General features: G+C 37.1%; 1 protein-coding gene across 1 annotated transcript in view; it reads left to right on the top strand.

Annotated features, from left to right (window-relative positions):
• LOC107092661 (partitioning defective 3 homolog B-like) overlaps nt 1-13,044 on the top strand; it is a 105,577-nt gene extending 92,533 nt beyond the window's left edge. Inside the window, exons 5-7 of the mRNA XM_015387258.1 lie at nt 9,469-9,690; nt 10,623-10,733; nt 10,854-13,044. Of these exons, the coding sequence (XP_015242744.1) occupies nt 9,469-9,690; nt 10,623-10,733; nt 10,854-10,935 (415 nt within the window). The 3' untranslated portion in view covers nt 10,936-13,044. The remainder of the gene's footprint in view (nt 1-9,468; nt 9,691-10,622; nt 10,734-10,853) is intronic.
• The last annotated feature ends 5,889 nt before the right edge of the window (nt 13,045-18,933 follow it).

The raw sequence follows: 18,933 nt of genomic DNA, 5'->3' as shown, positions 1-18,933 counted from the left end.
TTAAGATAACCTTAAGTCAGATTAATACGTCAGGGATTACAGCAGCGGAAATGTTCTATACCTTACAAGTACTATGTGGTTTAATGATCTCTAGATGTGATCTCTATTTTTTAAAGCAATTAGAAACAGTGTTAATGCTCTTTCTGTGAATCAGCGTGGCTCTTTTTGGTTATCATTTCAATTCTTTTAATTAAATTGAAACAACTTAATTTTACTGTTAAAGAAATACAATGTTAACTTTTTTTTTCTTTTTTTTTTACTTGCAACCTTGTTTATCTTTTTGTTTCTGGGTCTTAATTTGATAAAAACTGTGATATATCATCAACCACTCATTATTTTCCAGTTAAGTTTTTATTGCTTTGCTGTTTGGACTTTTTATCTCTGTGATTAAAACTTCATTATGAAGTGTCACATTAGGACGATGAAGTACAGTTGAAGTAAGTTTAACTCCAGCAACTTTATATTGCTGCACTATCATTGTCACGTTACCTAAAGAGATGTCCTCGCATCATCTCTGCCATTAATCTGTTTTATTACCAGACCCCTAAGTTGTCATAACTCATGCTGACAAATAATCTGACATCATTAAATGAAGTTAAACATATGAAATATTTTCCCAAGACTAAATCGGGAAACATTTTTAAAATGATTTCAAACCAGGTTTTATTTTATATTCTGTATGAACTAATGATGAAACAACTTATAGCAAATAAAAACAGCAGTTCATTTAAATTTCCCATTGCACTCATTTTCCTCTTGAATGGATCAGTAAGAGTACTTTCTCTTTTGATTCCCCAATAGTCTGCTGCCTCCTTTCTCTAATCTTAAACTTCTGTACTTGATTTTGCATAAAGGCTTTTTAGGTTTGTTCACATTAAGACAATCTGCAGTTTCCTTGTTTGTTGTGCGACATTTTGTCATCACTCTATGAAAAGGCAAATGCTTAGAAAAACATTTACTCATATAGATTTTTTTTCCCTTTTTTTTTTAACACTTTTTTCCGATCAGACACATTTTACGTTAGAATGGGATGACCTGGGTAAATATAAAAAACTTTTTTCAATTGAATTATTTTATTAAGGTGCCAAACTCCTTTGCAGGATAAGTTTAATTCAGCCACAGTGGAGAGATCTTTTTTGAGTCATTCATGGGTCAAGTTGCTGATACTTTGGGTTTTCTTTCTTACACATAGTCTGCTTCTATCATCTTTTCCTTTCCTAATGGAACGTGATGAAGGAGCACATCAGAAAAGGTTGATGAAAATAGCCAAACTAAAAAAAGAAAATCTCTCAAAGCCTCAAAAAAGTTTATACGCTCATTTGAGGGGATTTTTGGGAGAGTAAAACACTTTCAGAATCAGTTCTGACATAGCTACCCTTTACCTAATGTGACTGATCAGCTGTTTCTCCTGTCAGCATCTTCTGGATGTTCCTATTAAACATGTCTGGAAGCAACGTTGTCACTACTAGCTGACATATTAATGTCAGACCAATTTTTCCAACAGCAATACATTGTTTAAAACATTTCTCCATTGCTGCTCGGTAGTCAGTGCTAAAGATACAATGAAACAGAATGAAGAAAAGTGGTCCCTATGTCCTCCAGCAGCCTAATTATATAGCAGCAAAAATATAGAATATAGCTCTGTATAACTTAACTTATTTGGATGAAGTATGAAAAAAGTAGAGCCATTTGTGTCACTTTTTTGAAAATCAAATTTATATTTACTCATTGTCTGTGATTTGGAGAATATAATTTGGACAAAAAAAAATAAAAAAAACCTTAAAGTTCCAAATACTTAGAATTTGATTATATTTGCATGGTGTGAGTAAGTTTGTGTGTTTTTAGTTGTGTAGCAGCTGTCTGCTGCCCTTTCAGACACACTGACCAGCACTGTGTGTGGGTGTGCTTCCGTACTTTAGTGTGTATCAGGGAGAGGGAGAGGGGCAGGTGCGCTGAACATAACGAGTCGTTGTTTCCTCTAAAATCCATCAGAAATCGTCCTAATACCGTGGAATTAGAGCAGCTCACATTACTCTCAATTACTGTCAGACCTAAAGAGAAATACCCCCAATTATCCTCTCGAATATCTGACCTGATTTATGAGAGCACTATCTGTGTAATAACGGCATTAAGGAAGTCATCCTTAAACAGGTATTACATAGTTAAATTTCACTTCAGACTGAGTCCTCAATGCCTTTTCTGTTCTGTTTGGAATGTTTTCAATTTGTCCATTTTTTGGTTTGATGACTCTCTCAATTACGTTAAACTACTTGTTGCATGTGCCAGGAAGCTGTTCTCAGTTGTTACATCTGTTTCTCTCATTCGTTCTTCCTCTCTGTGTCTTTCACAGACACATACACATGCATGCCTACACAACCAGGCTACCAGACTCCTTCTTGGGTCTAAACTCCCCTCCAGCTGTGCTCCAATTGGCCTCCTCCACGGTGTATGTGTGTGTGTGGAGGGGGGTGGGCAAGCAATTAGCATCCTGTCCTGAACTTAAACTCTGTGAGAATGTGTTTATATTTTTGTAAAGGGCTTTTCTAAGTCAGTACGTCTGCATAAGTGTTTTCGTTCTCCAGTGCTTGTCTTTATCTGTGTATGTGTGTGAGTACTGGGTTCCCTCCACATTACTCCATAATCCCCAGCTGCTGTGCCGTGCTGACTGGGTTCCTGGACGAGGAATTCCAAACTGGCCACCAGATTTACAGTGGATTCTCTGAAGATTACCACTGGATTTCTTAAACATTCCATAACACACTGGGGTTTCAATGGCTGTTTTGATTTCCATGCTGACAAATGTTTTATGGAATTAATCATTTATTTCTCCAGTATAGAAAAGGCACAAAATGTTGGTTTTTAACAGCAGTTTAAGAATACGGAGACATTTTTACAAATAAAATAAGGGTTTTATTATTCAAAGCTGAGCTTTAAACAATCATCTGTTTATCTCTATTTTTGTGAATAACATCGACCTACTAGGGTAGCAATTATCCAGACTCTATAGTCCGTTAAATCTAGCTGTTCTATAATGTGGTTCTCTCTCTATTTACTGTGACCAAGTTAAACTGCAGGGAATTACTATTTAACACGTCAGCTATAAATACGTTTCTAATAAGGCCAAGAGAATAAATTTACTCCTAACGTGTACGAGCTAAGATATCTAAACATGAATGAAAACAAATTACTCATAAATTAATAGAAAAAGAAAATGTCACAAGGACAAAGCATTGAAGGAAGTTATATCATATTCAGTATCTTTATTATAGGCGGCTTATTAGATTCCTTATAAAAATGCTATATTTTGAGGAAAACAACTTAAATATGCCTCCTTTATTGGAAACTAGTCATACAGAATGTATTATCATATGTTGAGGTGTAATTTTATCATTTCAACATTAAATATTATCCTGGTGAATTACTTCATTCATCCATCCTTCAGGTAGATTATAGGATCTCTGTCAGTACCATAGGAGGCTTTTAGAGGGGATATCGGCACCTTTCCTCTTTTAAACAATGTGTGTTCAAAGACATCCAAGTAGTCAGAGTTTGGTCTGATCTCATTAGACTTTATTCCTCCAGGGTTTAATTGGATTGTTAAAACATTCTTCTAAAAAGTGTTTGCTTCTTTAGCAGTCGGCTTTTATGTATTAAGCAGAGAAAGAGGCCACAGCAGGTTAATGTTTTACTCAAGAAAAAAAAAAAACAGTGAAAATTCCAGATCTTTCTGATGCTGGGGGTCTTTCACAACCTTTGGGATCACAGGTTTGACCCCTCTGACCCCCCTGGTCATGTCTGGTTTAAGGTGAAGTATACTGCCTCCCATTTTCTGATTATGGGCTTAATAGTGGTCACTGGACCACTAGAAAGTTCATTCTTTTATGCCTTTTTACTTTTTCTTTTTACTTTACAAGTCAAAACTTTTACAATTTCTCATTTCACTTTTTTACATTTAGCTAAATGTAAAGATTTGTTTCTGGTTCCTTTTTTACATTTATTATTTGGGCTTAAGTCCTCATTTAATTTGAATTTCAACCCACCAACTCCTCAAGCAACAGATATTCTTACTCAGAGGAGACAGTTTAGGGCTAAAAAATGTAGCCAAAAGGTTTTATCACATTATATTTGGTAATTTTGGTTGATAAAATAAAATATTCATATTGATATAATCAAAATAAAAGCCTCAGAAAAATTCCCAATAAGGCCTAAAACAGATGCCCGTACAAACTTGTGACAATTATTTTGCCATGTTTATAATGCTCCTCCAATATAAAATTTGTGAAATTTTTACATTAAAGACAAAATTTCAGTCAGTGACAAATGCTGTAATCATATACTGCAGTGTGTATAGGAATGTCAAAAATGTCATATAGCTGTTATTCAGTAAAATTATATTAATATTTAGTTTTCAGGTGGTGCTAAACTAATATTCTTTTCTAAATACTTTCTAAAAGACAGAGCAGGATGGTAAAAACAAATGCGAGATAACCTTAAGGTTTTTGTCATGTGATAAGCATCTCTGACAAGAAACAAATGCTAATGTTGGCAAACAAAGTGCTGAATTACTAACAACCTCACAGTGTTTATTTTAGATCAGTTTCTACCAGGTTTTAGTGCAACAGTCATTTGTATAACAGCCACTGACACTATTTAAATAGTTGTTAACCATTGATTGGGCATTTTTAGATCTATTAAGTATTAAAGAAAAACTATAACTTCATTAGTGGCTCTCTGAACTGTTAATTTAACTGCTCAGATATGCCGATTAAATAAAGTCAGGACAGTTCAAACAATTTAGTCATTCCTTATAGCAGTTTTTGATAAGCAGTAACTTATTTAATTACACTTCTAAAACATTTATAAATCCAAAAACATGATTTTCCCTCTGCAGTAAAGATACTGTTCCAAATTCATCTACATTTGGAGTTAAGAAAAAACTACAATTACTGCAATTTGCTAAATTAATTCTGTAGTGGTTATGATGCATGTAAACATATATTAGATAACGCCAACTTATAACTTGTTTTATAACTCATTTGTAAATCTCTTGAAATGTGAATATTTTCTACTGCTATCCACATTCTTGCTCTTATTTTTCTCCTTACTTCTCCTAATCTGCACCTTTTTTATCTCCTTTACTTACTGATCACATCCGTCAACCCCTCAAAGACCAAATTCATGCCTGAAGGCAAAATGCTTACTTAAAAACTGATTTACTAGCTTAAGCAAAGGTATAGACTGTATATCTCTGATCCGTGTGAAGTGGCACACTTGCTAACAGTAAAATCTGAAAACATGAGGACAGAGAACTAGACAGACACATTTGCAGACAAGGGAACTGACAGAGTTGCAAGTTGGTGGGCTTTGCTGCTGAAGAGCAGACAAAATGGCTGCAGATTGTTGGAGAGGAGAAATTTGAGACATTCAGCTGATAGGCTAACCCTGAGTGACTTCCAATAAGTAGAGCAGAATAAGCCAGAAAGCAGATGACAGGTGACGGATGGGCTGACAGATGAGTTGACTTAGCAGCAGAAGTGTAAGGTGTGTGTGCGTGCGCTCATCGACACATAAGTATGCTAACAGTGGATATGGAGCCAGGAGGGGCAGAAGAAGACATCCGAAACATGATGGGCATGTGGTTAGACACTTTCTCCAGCTGACCACCCAGATTGACTCACACAGGCGTCAGCATAGAGACCTCCAAAAAGTACTTATGTACAAATCTGTTTCATTTAGTCTTCTTCATGCAGAGATTAACATTGTATTTCCGGGCTAAAGCCAACTGGTCGGTTACAGGGTTCTGTGTAATTGACTTCGACTTTGATATGCATTGAAAAGAAAAGCCTCTGTCTCATTTTGAATTGTTAATTTTTAAGTGTGAGGGGTATAAATGTAATTGACCACCCCCAAAGTTGTGCATACGTTTTTCCAGTTGCAAATTCTGTGCTTTTAAAAAGATCCCTTTGAGTTAATCCTGCATAGCACCACTTTATAAATCCGTTACAATATTTTGGGATATGTTTTTACCGGCTAGGCAGAGATATTTAGGTAATTGTTTGCTGATCTCTCTCTTCATGAAATAGGTCTAGCGCTTTCAGTTTGGATGGATAGAGTCTGTAAACATTATTTCTTTAAATCGCATCATGCCACATTCTGAATTAGATCTATGTCTGAACTTTGGCAGGACCCTTATAACCTGCAAATGTTCTTTGAATTTAAATCCCTCCACATAAGTTGTATGTTTAAAGAGTAATTAAGCTCTAAATTATCTTTTTTTTTTTGCAGATAAATGCCCTCAGTAGATTAAAACATGACTACAGCGTTTGAACAATGCTATAGGTTAAAACTGCAATGCTGTACAAGTAGGTACACAAAACTTGATTAACTAAAGAACGCCTGGGGAACTAAACAGAAACGAATGGCTGGGTTAACCATTACTTACCGGGAAACTTCCAGTACTGCCTTATTATGGGAATACTGCTTAGTTACCTGTGAAGCACAGAGTAAACTAAGGATGGTCTAATGGGTAGTTTCACTTTACGTAAAGGAACACAAAAACATTAGTTATTAGTCAGGTAGTGATCAAGTTGTAAATAATTATTCAGTAAGTACTTGATATGATATTTTACTTTACATTAGGGGCAATTAAAATGTCCTCAGTAACTACTTGATGCGTGACTCAACTGAGTCCAAAAATAATAGCTGGGCAATAATTTGGATCTCAGTAAAGTAGTTTTTCGTAATGTTTGACTTCACATGTTTATTCAGAACCAAAACAGTTTCTGCTCTCATTTTGTGAAAAACAACCAGTTGTCCTCTTAAAAGTACTGTTTAACTACCCATCAGTTCCAGAATACTTACTCCATTCTTCCCAGTTAATAAATCAGTAGTCCCATAGTAAGGCTGGACTGGGTGTTCCCCACTTTGTATTAGAATCTTATCATTTCTCTTGGTGTTCTCTACTAGTTCATTAAATTTCATGTGCCTTGTTGTAAAGTGTTGCTGTTAAAACATTACATAATAGTACATGTCTGCATCACAGCCTGCGTTTTGGGAGAATTCTGCGTTTAGTTTACCTCAGAACATAGTAGTTAGAGTGACATAGACTCTTAAAGCTACTTTGCTCCAGTTTACTGATTGTGAAAATGTCTATTCTCTATTGCGCATAAACGCCTACTAGGGCCATTATAGGAACCATAAAAAGGACGAAAAGTAAAACAATCCTACACATTATTTTGAAATTAGATTACAAGTAGAAATCACTGTGAAAACATCTCAATCGAATATTTATATCCCAGTGGACAGTAAGGAGTTAGAATTGCAAACTTTTAGGGCAGCTTGATGACCTTTGTCTTTTTAGACACAATGTGCATATTTGGCTAATTTAATGACTTTCCAAGTAAGGGAAACTAAAGGCAAATGCACATGACACCTTTCAATTCATTTAAGAGTTAAAAAAGCAACAAAATTTGGACTTTAGGGGAAAAAATACTTTTCCAAGATCCAAAAAAAAGCTCAGAGTCTCAGGGGTATTATTTTTGGCTAAAACTTGAACAAACAGTTCAAGTTTTCTCCAAACAGTTTGAGTATTTTAATCATTTACACTGAAAAACAAGCACAGAGACGGTAGTGGCTGAATTTAAAAGAAGTAAATGAGACTGATGAGCAGATCCAGCAAGAATGAGAGAAATGCAGTTAAATGGAAGAGACAGAAAGATGGGGAGATAAAATCTAATACCTCATAATGTTTGCTATGTGCTGAGCACATGTTTGTGTACTTGCTTTCCACGGGGCACGAGACATTAATATCTATTTGCAAGTCTAGACTGGTTGACCGCCACTGAGCGTGTGAATGTGTGTCTTTGCAAGCGTTAACTGAGCTCTACCCCACTTAAAACTGTCACATGTCACTTATATTCTGTTGCTATGTGATCTTTGGCTTCACTGGGGTCTTGGCTCGTCAGGGTGGCTGCTGCCCGCCCCCCCTGTCCAGAGCAGACCTCTTCCAGCAGCTTTTCATGAATATTTCAGCCTACCAGTCAGCAGGCCGAAAACACAAGCACCATTAATATTTTCTGATTGTTGTTTTTATATAAAAATCCAATGAAAGGTACATCATAAGTGAAAAACAAACAGCAAACGCAGCATTCATGGTGCCAGCAGTAGGTTGATTATTTGCTTTATTGCAGGTGATTTTTCAGAGAGCGTTGGGGGTTCAAGTTAGTGTGGCGTCTTTGTGGTGGAGTCATGTAGGTCAATCCTGTGTGTTTCTCTGATTGCCTTTCATAAACTTGTCTTTTTTTAGATTTCAGTCGGATAGGAGTATTTGAAAATCAAAGTAAATGAACAAACTCTCTTTGAACTGTGTTCATGTAACTACCATCTCGTAAACTGTTCACTGAATCAGATCCCACTGATTAGCAAAACAGACGAATTTCACTAAAACACAAAGAGCTTGTTTTAGCACATAACAGTTTTAAGAATTATTTTAATCAAATCTTCATCAGAGGTTTTAAAGGTATAGTGGAGGGATGTTCTTTTTTCCAGGTGGATCGTCAAAATAAATGGTCCTTCTAATTGTCAATCATTCTGGTGATATGTTTACGTAAGGCCGTCGGACGTGCCCGTCCTCATTTTCACTTACCAGTGGTGATTCTGACATAGTGGACAAAGTCTTCTTTTGGAAAGTAAGCTTGTATGAGTGATGCAAACAGCAAGGGCTCCTGCATGCTCTCGCACGTGTTTAATAGGCGAGGGTGGGTTTTTCAAAAGTTTTCGAAAATCCTCCACTATAATTTGACATGATTAGAAACATTTATAGATGGATGGATATTTAAAGGTAACAGAACAATTAAATAGATCTGGAACAGTGTTGGGAAAACACAGAGGTATTAGGAATTGTGGCAGAGATTGGCAGATGAACATCAGGTTAGTCTGATGGATATTTAATGTGGGTAAAGTGAGAATTAGGTCAGAGCTCTGGGGACTGATAAATACCAAAGGATAAGTAAGAAAAGTTTGACAAATTACAACATGGCTAGGATTAAGAGAGCAAAAGTGACTTAAAGCAAGGCAGGTACAGATTACCAGAATAAAAGAGAACTAGGACCTTTAAAAAGCAGGAACATTTAAGACTAGTGGCCTTTTATTGTGGGCAGTATTGGCATACCTGTGCATTTATCATCGTGTCTAATGAGCATCTTGATATGGCACATCTGTCAGGTGGGAAAGAATATCTCAGCAAAGGAGCAGTGCTCACTATTACAGATTTAGACTGGTTTGTAAACTGTATTTGAGGGAAATTGTGATATTGTGTAAGTGGAAAAAGTTTTAAATCTTTGAGTTTATGTCATACAAAATGGGAGCAAAATCAAAACTGTTGCATTTATACGTTTGTTGAGTGTAAAACTATTAAAAGAATAATTAATACCCCTTAATGATCACAAAATCACTTATTCTCTTTTGTAGACGAGGGCCGATGGATCCCGCTGACTACCCAATGCAGCCATGGTCGGGTCATTACCCAGGACCTCCCCCAGCACAGCAGGGGTACCACGCTAACCAGTCGCCAACTTATGCCAACATCAACTCCCAGTCTGGTCCATCATTCTCCAGCTTCCAGCCTGGGCCGCCTTACCAACAGCAGAGAGACCCTCGAGGGATTGAACCTGGTTTCTACCCTCACCCTAGGTTTGTCTGTTTAAAGATGTTGCCTCACGTTCTGCACTTGGTGGCTTCATACAGATAGCATTGTCACTTTCAGCAATTGTTTATATAACACCTTCCTTTCTTATTGTTACCGCTAGATAAGCCATGGAAAGAGTGAAACATAAACTTCTCATTGTGAAAACACAACTTCACACAGAAACTGTTTTGAAAAATCCAACCTTTAATTAGTGGTTTATCTAGAGGAGAAAAATAATGTCCAGTTTAAAAAAGAAAGCATCACTGAAGCTTTTCTCGTCAGCCCTTTATCAAGAGGAATCTAAATACATTTTTAAAAAGAAAACCTTTGGTTAAATGGACAGGACTGAAGTGTTCTGGTGGAAAAAATCAAAAGACTGGAGGTGACATATTGAGGCTATTTCACCATTCTTCTTTGAACAATCTCTATGGATTATCTAGAGTCCTCCCTTCCCTTTTATGCTCTTCAGCTCCCTCCACAGGTTGCCTTTTATATTTCCTAGAGAGATCCATTTAAGTCTCTACTCTGTATGTTTGAAATGTGCTGTCAGTACAGTAAAAGCTCTTTAATAAAGTGCTTCCCAATGAATGGTCTCACAGATTTGTACTGTTATTCTAATCTGGCATAAGCCAGACTGATTCGAGTAGTTCAGTTTGAATTTTACACAGTATCCATCTGGGAAGGCTTCTGTGGAGGCTTCTGGATCCCCGCTCTTTTTCCTAATGTCTCTCTGTTGTCGCACAAACTTGCCCCCACTTCTTCACCGCTTTGGCCGTATCTAGACCCACAGCTAGTTAAAGACCACGCTTCAATATTGGGCATAAATCGGAAATATCTGCGTCAAGCTCACTGCGACACACTGCTGCAGGGAGTATAGCCAGCCCTTTAGTCTACTTTCAATCTCTTTTTACAAAGTTTGACCAAGTTTTGTTCTCAGCTCCCAGCAGAGAGGACCCCTGCGGCAGGACGTGCCTCCATCTCCTACCCCTCCACTGCGGGCGCCACGGTACGACTCTATGGCGCGTGGAACTGTGGGTGGAGGTTACAGGTAGGAGACCATTCGCAGATGATGACAGCTTCAGGTAAATCCGGCAAAGAAAGACCTTTCCAACTTACTACTGTCCTAAGGACAGTAACCCTGACTGAGAGTCTGTTTGGTTGGTTCCAGGCACCAAATGGATCAAAGCACCGACCAGTATGGCTATACTGGTAATATAGGAGGACAGCAGCATCAAACCAGTTCCAGATAGAGGATTCCTGTCACCACAACGTCCTCCATCTGAAACATGCAGACTTCACCAAACATGTTGCAGCTTTTTCTACTATTAATGCTGAATGAATCAAACAAGCAGCGTCATTCTGTCTGTGTGAAGGACAAAGATACCTGTTTGACTTTTAACAGTTTTCTGAATCACTCTAACAATGATGTTTTTTTTCTTTTTTTGTTTTGTTTTTTTGTGAAATTACATTTTAATCCTTTTTCCACCAATTTGATTCAGTTGTTTAAGGCTGTGAGTTAGTCAAAGGCACAAAGATAAGAAAAGACTTGTGCAGTCTTTCACACATTTTGGTCCCAGATGGTTTCAGGGCTTCTTAAAGTGACTCTAAAGGTTGGCGATGAAAACAAAAACAGGTCAACAAATGTTATCTGCATTACAGGACCACTAACAGAGAGAGATCCTCCTCTGTGTTAAGAGATTTGAGCATAAAACCACTTACGTTCTTTCCAATGTGACTGGAAGAATTTTATTAACTGTGAGTAGGATGCAGATTATGGAATATAGGCGATACAGTCGTGGCAAAAACTAAGTAAATCCATCATTTGTAGAATCTCAGTAGTTATATTTTGTCTGACCTTATCTGCCTCTGTGAGACGTTCTGGCCCAGTTTTCTCTACAACATGCCCTCGGTACATTGAGTTTTACTGGTATTTATTCAAGCTCATCTTTGAAGGTCCCAACAGAGCATTTTAATTCAGTTGCGGTCGGGAAGCCCATATCATCACACCTCCAATGCCGTGTTGGACAGTCATTTGTCCTGTTACAGATCATAAGATTAGACTTTGGAGCTTTTATTGCTATTTCTATGAGCATTTAAGGAAGTAATTAAAGGAGGACTAGCAGCTTCCCTTAATGTTTACCAGTAGTAAATATTTCCTCTAACTGTAGAAATATGGACTTTATTTTTAAACAAATAGCTCTTCCTAGATTGATTCAGAAAAAGCAAGAAACATTCAGCAGGTAAATATGATTATCACCACTGTGCTGTTTCCCTCTAATTCCTTTGGAGGTTTACTTATTGTTTCTCATGAATGTATTCAAGATTTCTATTGAGGCTGGAGTATTTTTTAAACTCTTGTGTGTTTGGGTGCTCTTAGATGAGTGATTTGCTTTGTTGACCAGTGAGTTATTTCCTTAAACTCAGCTTTTTCTTACCGTACTCTCTTAGATATTTTTTTTCTGAGTCCTGAAGTTACATCACAGTAAAGTAATGATAGGCCTTTAATAACATTGCACTTTCATCTTTAGCAATAATATTTCTGTCAGTCAAGATGAGTTTAATTACATTCCTAGCACAGAATTAGATAAGATCCAAATGGGAAACGTGATGGCTCCGGCTCCGCATTAGGTTTTGTAATATTTTTATATCAGATAAAATAGTAATAATTGGCTAAATCTAAAGTTTGACATTTGAATCAAACTCAGATCACATTAGATATTCTGGACTTAAACTTTATTTAAAATGACTCCTACTGGAGTCTATGATGAACTCTGGTATTAACTGTCAGTATCTCTGGTCCTGTATTTACAGTCTGGTGCTAAAACTGCTTTTCATTTCATTTTATACCAGCCTGTGGTCGTCTGTGTTCTGCAGGAGCCGCTGCATTAAGATCCAGCATCCATGTCTGTAGGAGGGAATGTTTTACAGAGCAGATTTTTACTGCAGACATGTTTCTGATCTGATTGTGTCGCCATCAGTGTACTTCTTATAGCATAGATGGAGTCAGTCTCTTAGTTAAACCAAACTGTTGATTTACTCGGTTAAGTCAAATAGTTTTGCTTCACACTACTGGAACTCAGCAGTATTAACTTCAATAGATACTAACTGTTTGTTATGTGTTAAAGAATCCCCTACAGGGACTGAGATACGGATCTCATTCGAATGTTCAGAGAAATTTACTATGAATAATTAAAAAGAATGTTTCTTACATTATTAGATTTATATTTTTTTATACATTTATGTAGGGTCTGTAGGATTTAGAATGAATAAAAATGAAAGACGAATGAAGGTTGGCAGAAAGTAAGTAGGAAAAGGAAGGTTTAGAGATATTGGTGGGATAAAAAATGAAGGAGTAAAAAAGGGAACCTTTCACTCAATCAGCTTTCTGTACTTCGGCTGTTTTATTTTCTTTTATTTTGTGCTAACAAAGGTAACCCTGGTAAGATAGCCTGTGGTAAAAAAAAAAAGCTATGATGTACAGATTATTTTTCTCATAATTCATATATGAAAGTGGTACCCAAAATGAAGAAACCAAAATAACAAATAATAGAAACATTCAGTTTACTGGTGAGTAAGGAGATAACTGGGTACAAAACTGGTTTGTGATTTGGTGAAAAAGGCGTTTTGACCTGGAATGTTTAAAAAGAGTGAATGAGGTGAAATGTTTAAAGTTTTATAAAGATGTTGAGAATGGCTTTTCGCAGAAGTGAGTCTGGATGTGGAGTTTTGGGGGAAACATTTTATTTTATTTTATTTTTTGTTCTTACATTTTAGAATAAAGTCTGAAAATCCAAAAGAAAATTCATCAGTATTTTCCGAATGAACAAATATATTTTTTATTATGTTTTTTTACTCTGAGAGGGAATCCATCAGTTTGTAATATTGCTTAGTGATGATAGCAACTACAGTTTCTTAAAACCAAAATGAAGTTCTTTCTGCAAGTTAACATTTTATGGTTTAACTTTCAGGTTAGAGAATCAAACTTTCCCTCTGTGGGTCTTAAACATCTGTAAAAGTGGTAGTTGTGAATTTGCTTTTATTACTCCCAGATTGGTAAGAGGTTAAACATAAAACCATGTAATAATGACGGAAGAAAAAAATTCTCTACATGTTTTTCATTGATTTGTGTAAAGTCACAATTTTTTCTTATTTCACATTTGTAGTTTCAATTTTCCAGTTTGTGGCTTGGAACCCATAAATAAAAGTTTGGCCTCTAAACCTGATGAAAACTCTGAACTTTTTGTAAATTTTCTTTGTAACGTCTTAATGAATGGATGTGCTTTAAGTAAGACCCAATTCTAAAATAAGGTATAAAACAACCCTTTAAAACCGAACTAAAAATCCACTACAGCTTCACGTTACTTTATGATCCACTGAACAGATAAAACTGCTTAAAAGCTCCTACGTTGAATGTGTCGTATTCAGATGTCCACAATGTTTCAAAAACTGTCATAAAAAAATCTAGAAATGTGTGAAAATTTGAATGAAGATGGGGTTTGAACCCAGTGTGAATAACTTCTGTTATATATTTTTTAAAGATAGCTCATTTTGTTCAAAGATGAGCAGCAAAAGCAAATATGAAGGTTTCATCATCTTCCTGAGGAACTTCAGTAGAATTTAATGTGATAATAAAGTGTATTTCACTTCTTCTTTTTATACTAATACACGTTTTACACGTATGTCACTCATCACAAGCAATTTATTTCTATGTTATATTTCATGTTTTGGATTTTAGCTGATTTAGTTTGAGTAATCTTTCCAATTTGCTGTAAAAACATGATGCGCTGCAAACTCTGTTCATGCTGTACTGAGTTTATACCAAAAGTTAGACGTACAGTGATTGCAACCAGAATTCCTCCATGTTTTTTTTAAACTTCCTGCTCTACTCTTGGAAAAATGTGTTGCACAAGTTGAAGGTACTATCTTTGGGTGTCCTCTTGGTTCTGGTAGCGCTGGTTCTCCAGGTGCATGAAGGAACCGACTGAATAACCTCTCTGTCTTAGAAGTATAACAGTTTTATTACACTGCTTGTATCTAAAACGTACTGAAGCAAATCCGATTCTATAATGTTGCATACCTTTCTGTATTATCAGCATTTTATATTTATGTGCATATCTTTTTTCAATAAAGTACTTTTTATACTTTATTAAAGACTTACGTCATCCTTTAAAGGAAAATAATCATTAACATTTGCCCTTTAAGCTGCACATATGCCCAGCACATCTACTGAAGCTAATTTAATATGAGTCAGGAGAAATCATTTCCCTTACGTCCCCCCATACGCTGCAAGGTGACTCATTAACTTTGCCAACCCAATTTAGTCCATCATTTAAGCTGCTGATAAACTGTACCTTTGTGATAAGAGATGGATGTTAGCCCCGAATTAACGAAAGACTAATTATCAATTAGAAACAGAAGATGGAGAACGCTGATTGTGGGAGAAAGTTTTTTAAATTTCCTGACATAATGTGAAACCATTAGGTCACATTCAGCTGTACGGGCATGTAGTCAGTTCACCTATAGTGAACAGCTTTAGGTCCTCTCTTATTTCTCATACACTAAAGGTGCTTTGGATGCAGTCCCAGGAGTTGGCAGTAATAAGACACAGCGGCGCAGCAAGCGTTTTATCTGCCAACACTTAATTAGCATATCCCACACCTCCCAGCCAATGGGGATACAGTGAGGAGGTAATTCAATTCTCCTGTGGATCAGCTACGGTCCAAGGTTCATCTACAGCTTGTGTGTGCACCATTTAGTGTTCTGATGGTAATTTTCTCAGGAACTCAGTGACTAATGGGGAAAAGTCTTGAGTCATTCTTTTATAGTCGTTTTTAATCCTTTTCTAGGGTTTTATGTTTTTGACATAATGGTAAAACTCACCTTTTTATTTATTTCTCACACAGTCGGACTTTCCTTCTGCTTCTTATGGAAGCAATAACGAATGAATAATGAAAAGAAAGCTAGAACATAACTGTGTTTTCAATTGTAGTTGTTAAGACAACATACTGTAATCTAATCACATTGTCTGCAGGTCAATTTTTAGCACAACAGCAGAAGTTAGAATTGGACACCAGATTCTTGTCAGCGTATCTGGAAACAACACAAAGAACCATACAGCATATTCATTCTTAATATGAAGAACAATATAGCAACCCTGAGTCTCCTCCTTATCACACTTTAGATCAACAACAGTGTCTTCATCAGAAGCGTCTCCAGAAGACGGACTACTACAGGAGATCCTTCCTGCCTACAGCAATTAATGTCTACAAGTCATTGAAGAAACTCCTGTAAGAGTTACCGTACATCTAGTTTCTCTCTAGCATCAATAAAGATTTGTTAAATTTGATATGAAATAGGGAGTAGCACCAACTAGTGGGCTAAGAAAATAATATATATAATATTGAACAAAATGTTGAATGCAGTCTTATGGGCTCAACACAGGGAAAGTCGATGTCCCTCACTCTGCATTCATTTCCTATGGAACTTGTGCAATGATGCGACAGTAGCTGCCCCCCCTTCAGCTAAGCATCCATTGAAATTTGCACTGGGATTGTGACACAACACAAGTTAAAAAATGTTTCCTCGCCCTTGCATGGCCTTAAACCAATCAGTGAGGGTTTTATTGACTGACCATGTAACAGAGGAAAGTTTGACACATAGGCACTTTTAGCATTAATGGAAAGTTATTTAGCTGTATCTAACTTTCCTATTTCTTAGGATTTTCATAAATTTTCTAAGTCTTGCTTTCTTTTCTGTCACAGACTGATTTGAAAATGTCAAAATCCCCCCAATTTCATTACTAATCATTTTGCTTTGAGACAAGTGACCTGAGAGTAGGATGCACAACCACTGCTGTCGCTGTTACCATGTTTGGTTTGAGGGAGGTGGGGATGACGGCCATCTGTCTCTGTCGTTTGTCTCTCTCCGTGCGTCCAGCTCTTTATAATCTCCAGTTATGTTATAACACAAGTACAAAGAATTATTTGATGCAGTAAGTAATGGAAATGAAAGTATAACTATAAAAACTTTATAAGGTTTGTAATTTTTTCAGTTTTTTACCTTTTCTATACATTTTTTAATTCTTCACTATTATGTTATTTTTATACACATTTGTGTTTCCTCATTGTGGGACAATAAAGGGATTTTCTATTCCATTCTAAATAATGTGCAGCAAAGACACTTTCAATGCCAATAAAATCCCTCACACGCCGATTGCAGTCTGAAATAAATATAGTCATTGCAATGTATTTACTCACCACGTCAAATCTCATTTTTAACCTTTAAGATTTTTTTCATTTTCTTCTACAATAGAAAATGTAATAATTGATGTTGTCTCCTTTATATAGGACTGGGTTGGAGCATCAGCAGTCTCAGCAGGGATTCCTTCAGTTCCTCTGTGGAAGCTGAAGGCATTACAGGGCTGGCTGAGAGACGTAGTCCCTCCAGGGTGTCCTGGGACGTCCCCTGGGCCTCATCCCAAGGGATGCGAGGAACACCTTCTGAGGGAGGCGTCCAGGAAGCATCTGAAACAATCCATCCACCTGAGCTGACTCCTCTCAATGTGAGGGAGATGGAGCTCTAATCTGAGCTCCACCCAGATGGCTGAGATCCTCATCCTATCTCTAAGGGAGTGTCCGGCCATCCTGCAGAGGAAGCTCATTTCAGCCGCTTGTATTTAGGATCTTAGTGTTTCCGCTGTGAGCTAGATTTCATTACCATGGGGTAGGGGTCGGAACATAGACCTACTAAATAGTTTTAACTTTTGGTTCAGCTCTCTCTCCAGGGCAGTGTCTGCATCATGGTGGCCACCATACTGATCCATCTCCCTCTCCATTCTCCCCTCACTCAGGAAAAGAAACCCAAGATACCTGAACTGCTCCACTTGGTGCTCAATTAATTCTCCCCTCCTTGTACCATCACCTTGACGATGATGGTTGTGTTATTGCTCGAATATATGGTTGGGCAAGAGATCCGAGGCTATTTCCCTTTGGGCCACCACCTGCAGGGGGAACCATGAGGGACAGATGCAAAGAGGATCAGACAGCAGTCAGAGGTGGCGGTCTCTACGACCTGATCCTTGACACATAAATGACTCTAGGTACCTGAATGTCCCTCACTGGGGGGAGGAGCCTGAGCACGTGCGTGAGGTTGGGTGATACTAGCTAGGAAAAGTCGAGGTCACCTGTATGCACAGCCTTGTAGGTGCAAATATAGTATAATTTCTACCAAAAAGGTTTGCACTTAAATATTAAAGTTCTACATTTTAAATGTAGGTTTTGACTGTAGAAAACTGTACGTTTCAAATAAAAAAAACTCATAAGAAATATAATTCCTGACTCATGGATGATGCATCTGTCAGGTAAATTATTGTTTTTGCTGTGCATGTGCTCTATACTGCTTTTTAGGTATGAATCATTTTCCTCATAGTGAACTTTCATTGTTTTTAATCACACCTTGTAATATGACAACATGGTGTGTTACAAGCAATGAACAGAAGATAGGGTTAAAAATCAAATAGAACATATTGTACATTTAAATTTGAAAGAAAGGGCATAAAAAGGCAAACATTTACAAAGCCCAGAAACCCTTAAAAATCTGTCTCTTTGGAAATAAAGTTCCCCTAAAAGAAAGGCAGTATATATATATATATATATATATATATATATATATATATATATATATATATATATATATATATATGCTCATTGATTTAACCAAGCTCTCTGTTACACACCGTCTATCCTCCAAGGTATAGTTGCTTTCTTTCCATGCAGGTTTAACCTGAAAATGTTCACTGGTTCTTTTTGTTAGGAACACTCAGTGACCTGGAAAACGTTTCTCAAGGCTCAAACAGCAGCGAGCACCGCATCACGGTACGCTCCCCTCCACCAAGATCAGAAATCTGAGGCTCGGGCCTCGCTCTGCACGGTGGGAGACAGTAGATCCTCATCTGGTGAATCTTGCTTTCTGCTGAGGCTGCAGATGGTGCAGCCAGAATCTGTGGCGACCTTGTGCTTGTAAATTCTCTCGTCCATATTTGACAGACTGTCACATAAAGCCTGGTTGACTGACTTTGAGAAGGAGTCACTGACTGACTGGCTGTGTAATTGTTCCAAAGGCAGGCCTGGCATGCTGTAATTATTAGCAGTTATTATTAGTAGTTTTAATAAGCATTTTAAACCTCTGTAATTAGGAGTTCCTATTATGAGTAGCTGCCAGTTTGTGTCTCTTTGGGAAGGTATTGTTTA

The sequence above is a fragment of the Cyprinodon variegatus genome, unplaced genomic scaffold (assembly GCF_000732505.1).
Source record: "Cyprinodon variegatus isolate N-32 unplaced genomic scaffold, C_variegatus-1.0 Scaffold389, whole genome shotgun sequence".
NCBI lineage: Eukaryota > Metazoa > Chordata > Actinopteri > Cyprinodontiformes > Cyprinodontidae > Cyprinodon > Cyprinodon variegatus.
This window is presented reverse-complemented; position numbering and strand designations above follow the sequence as displayed.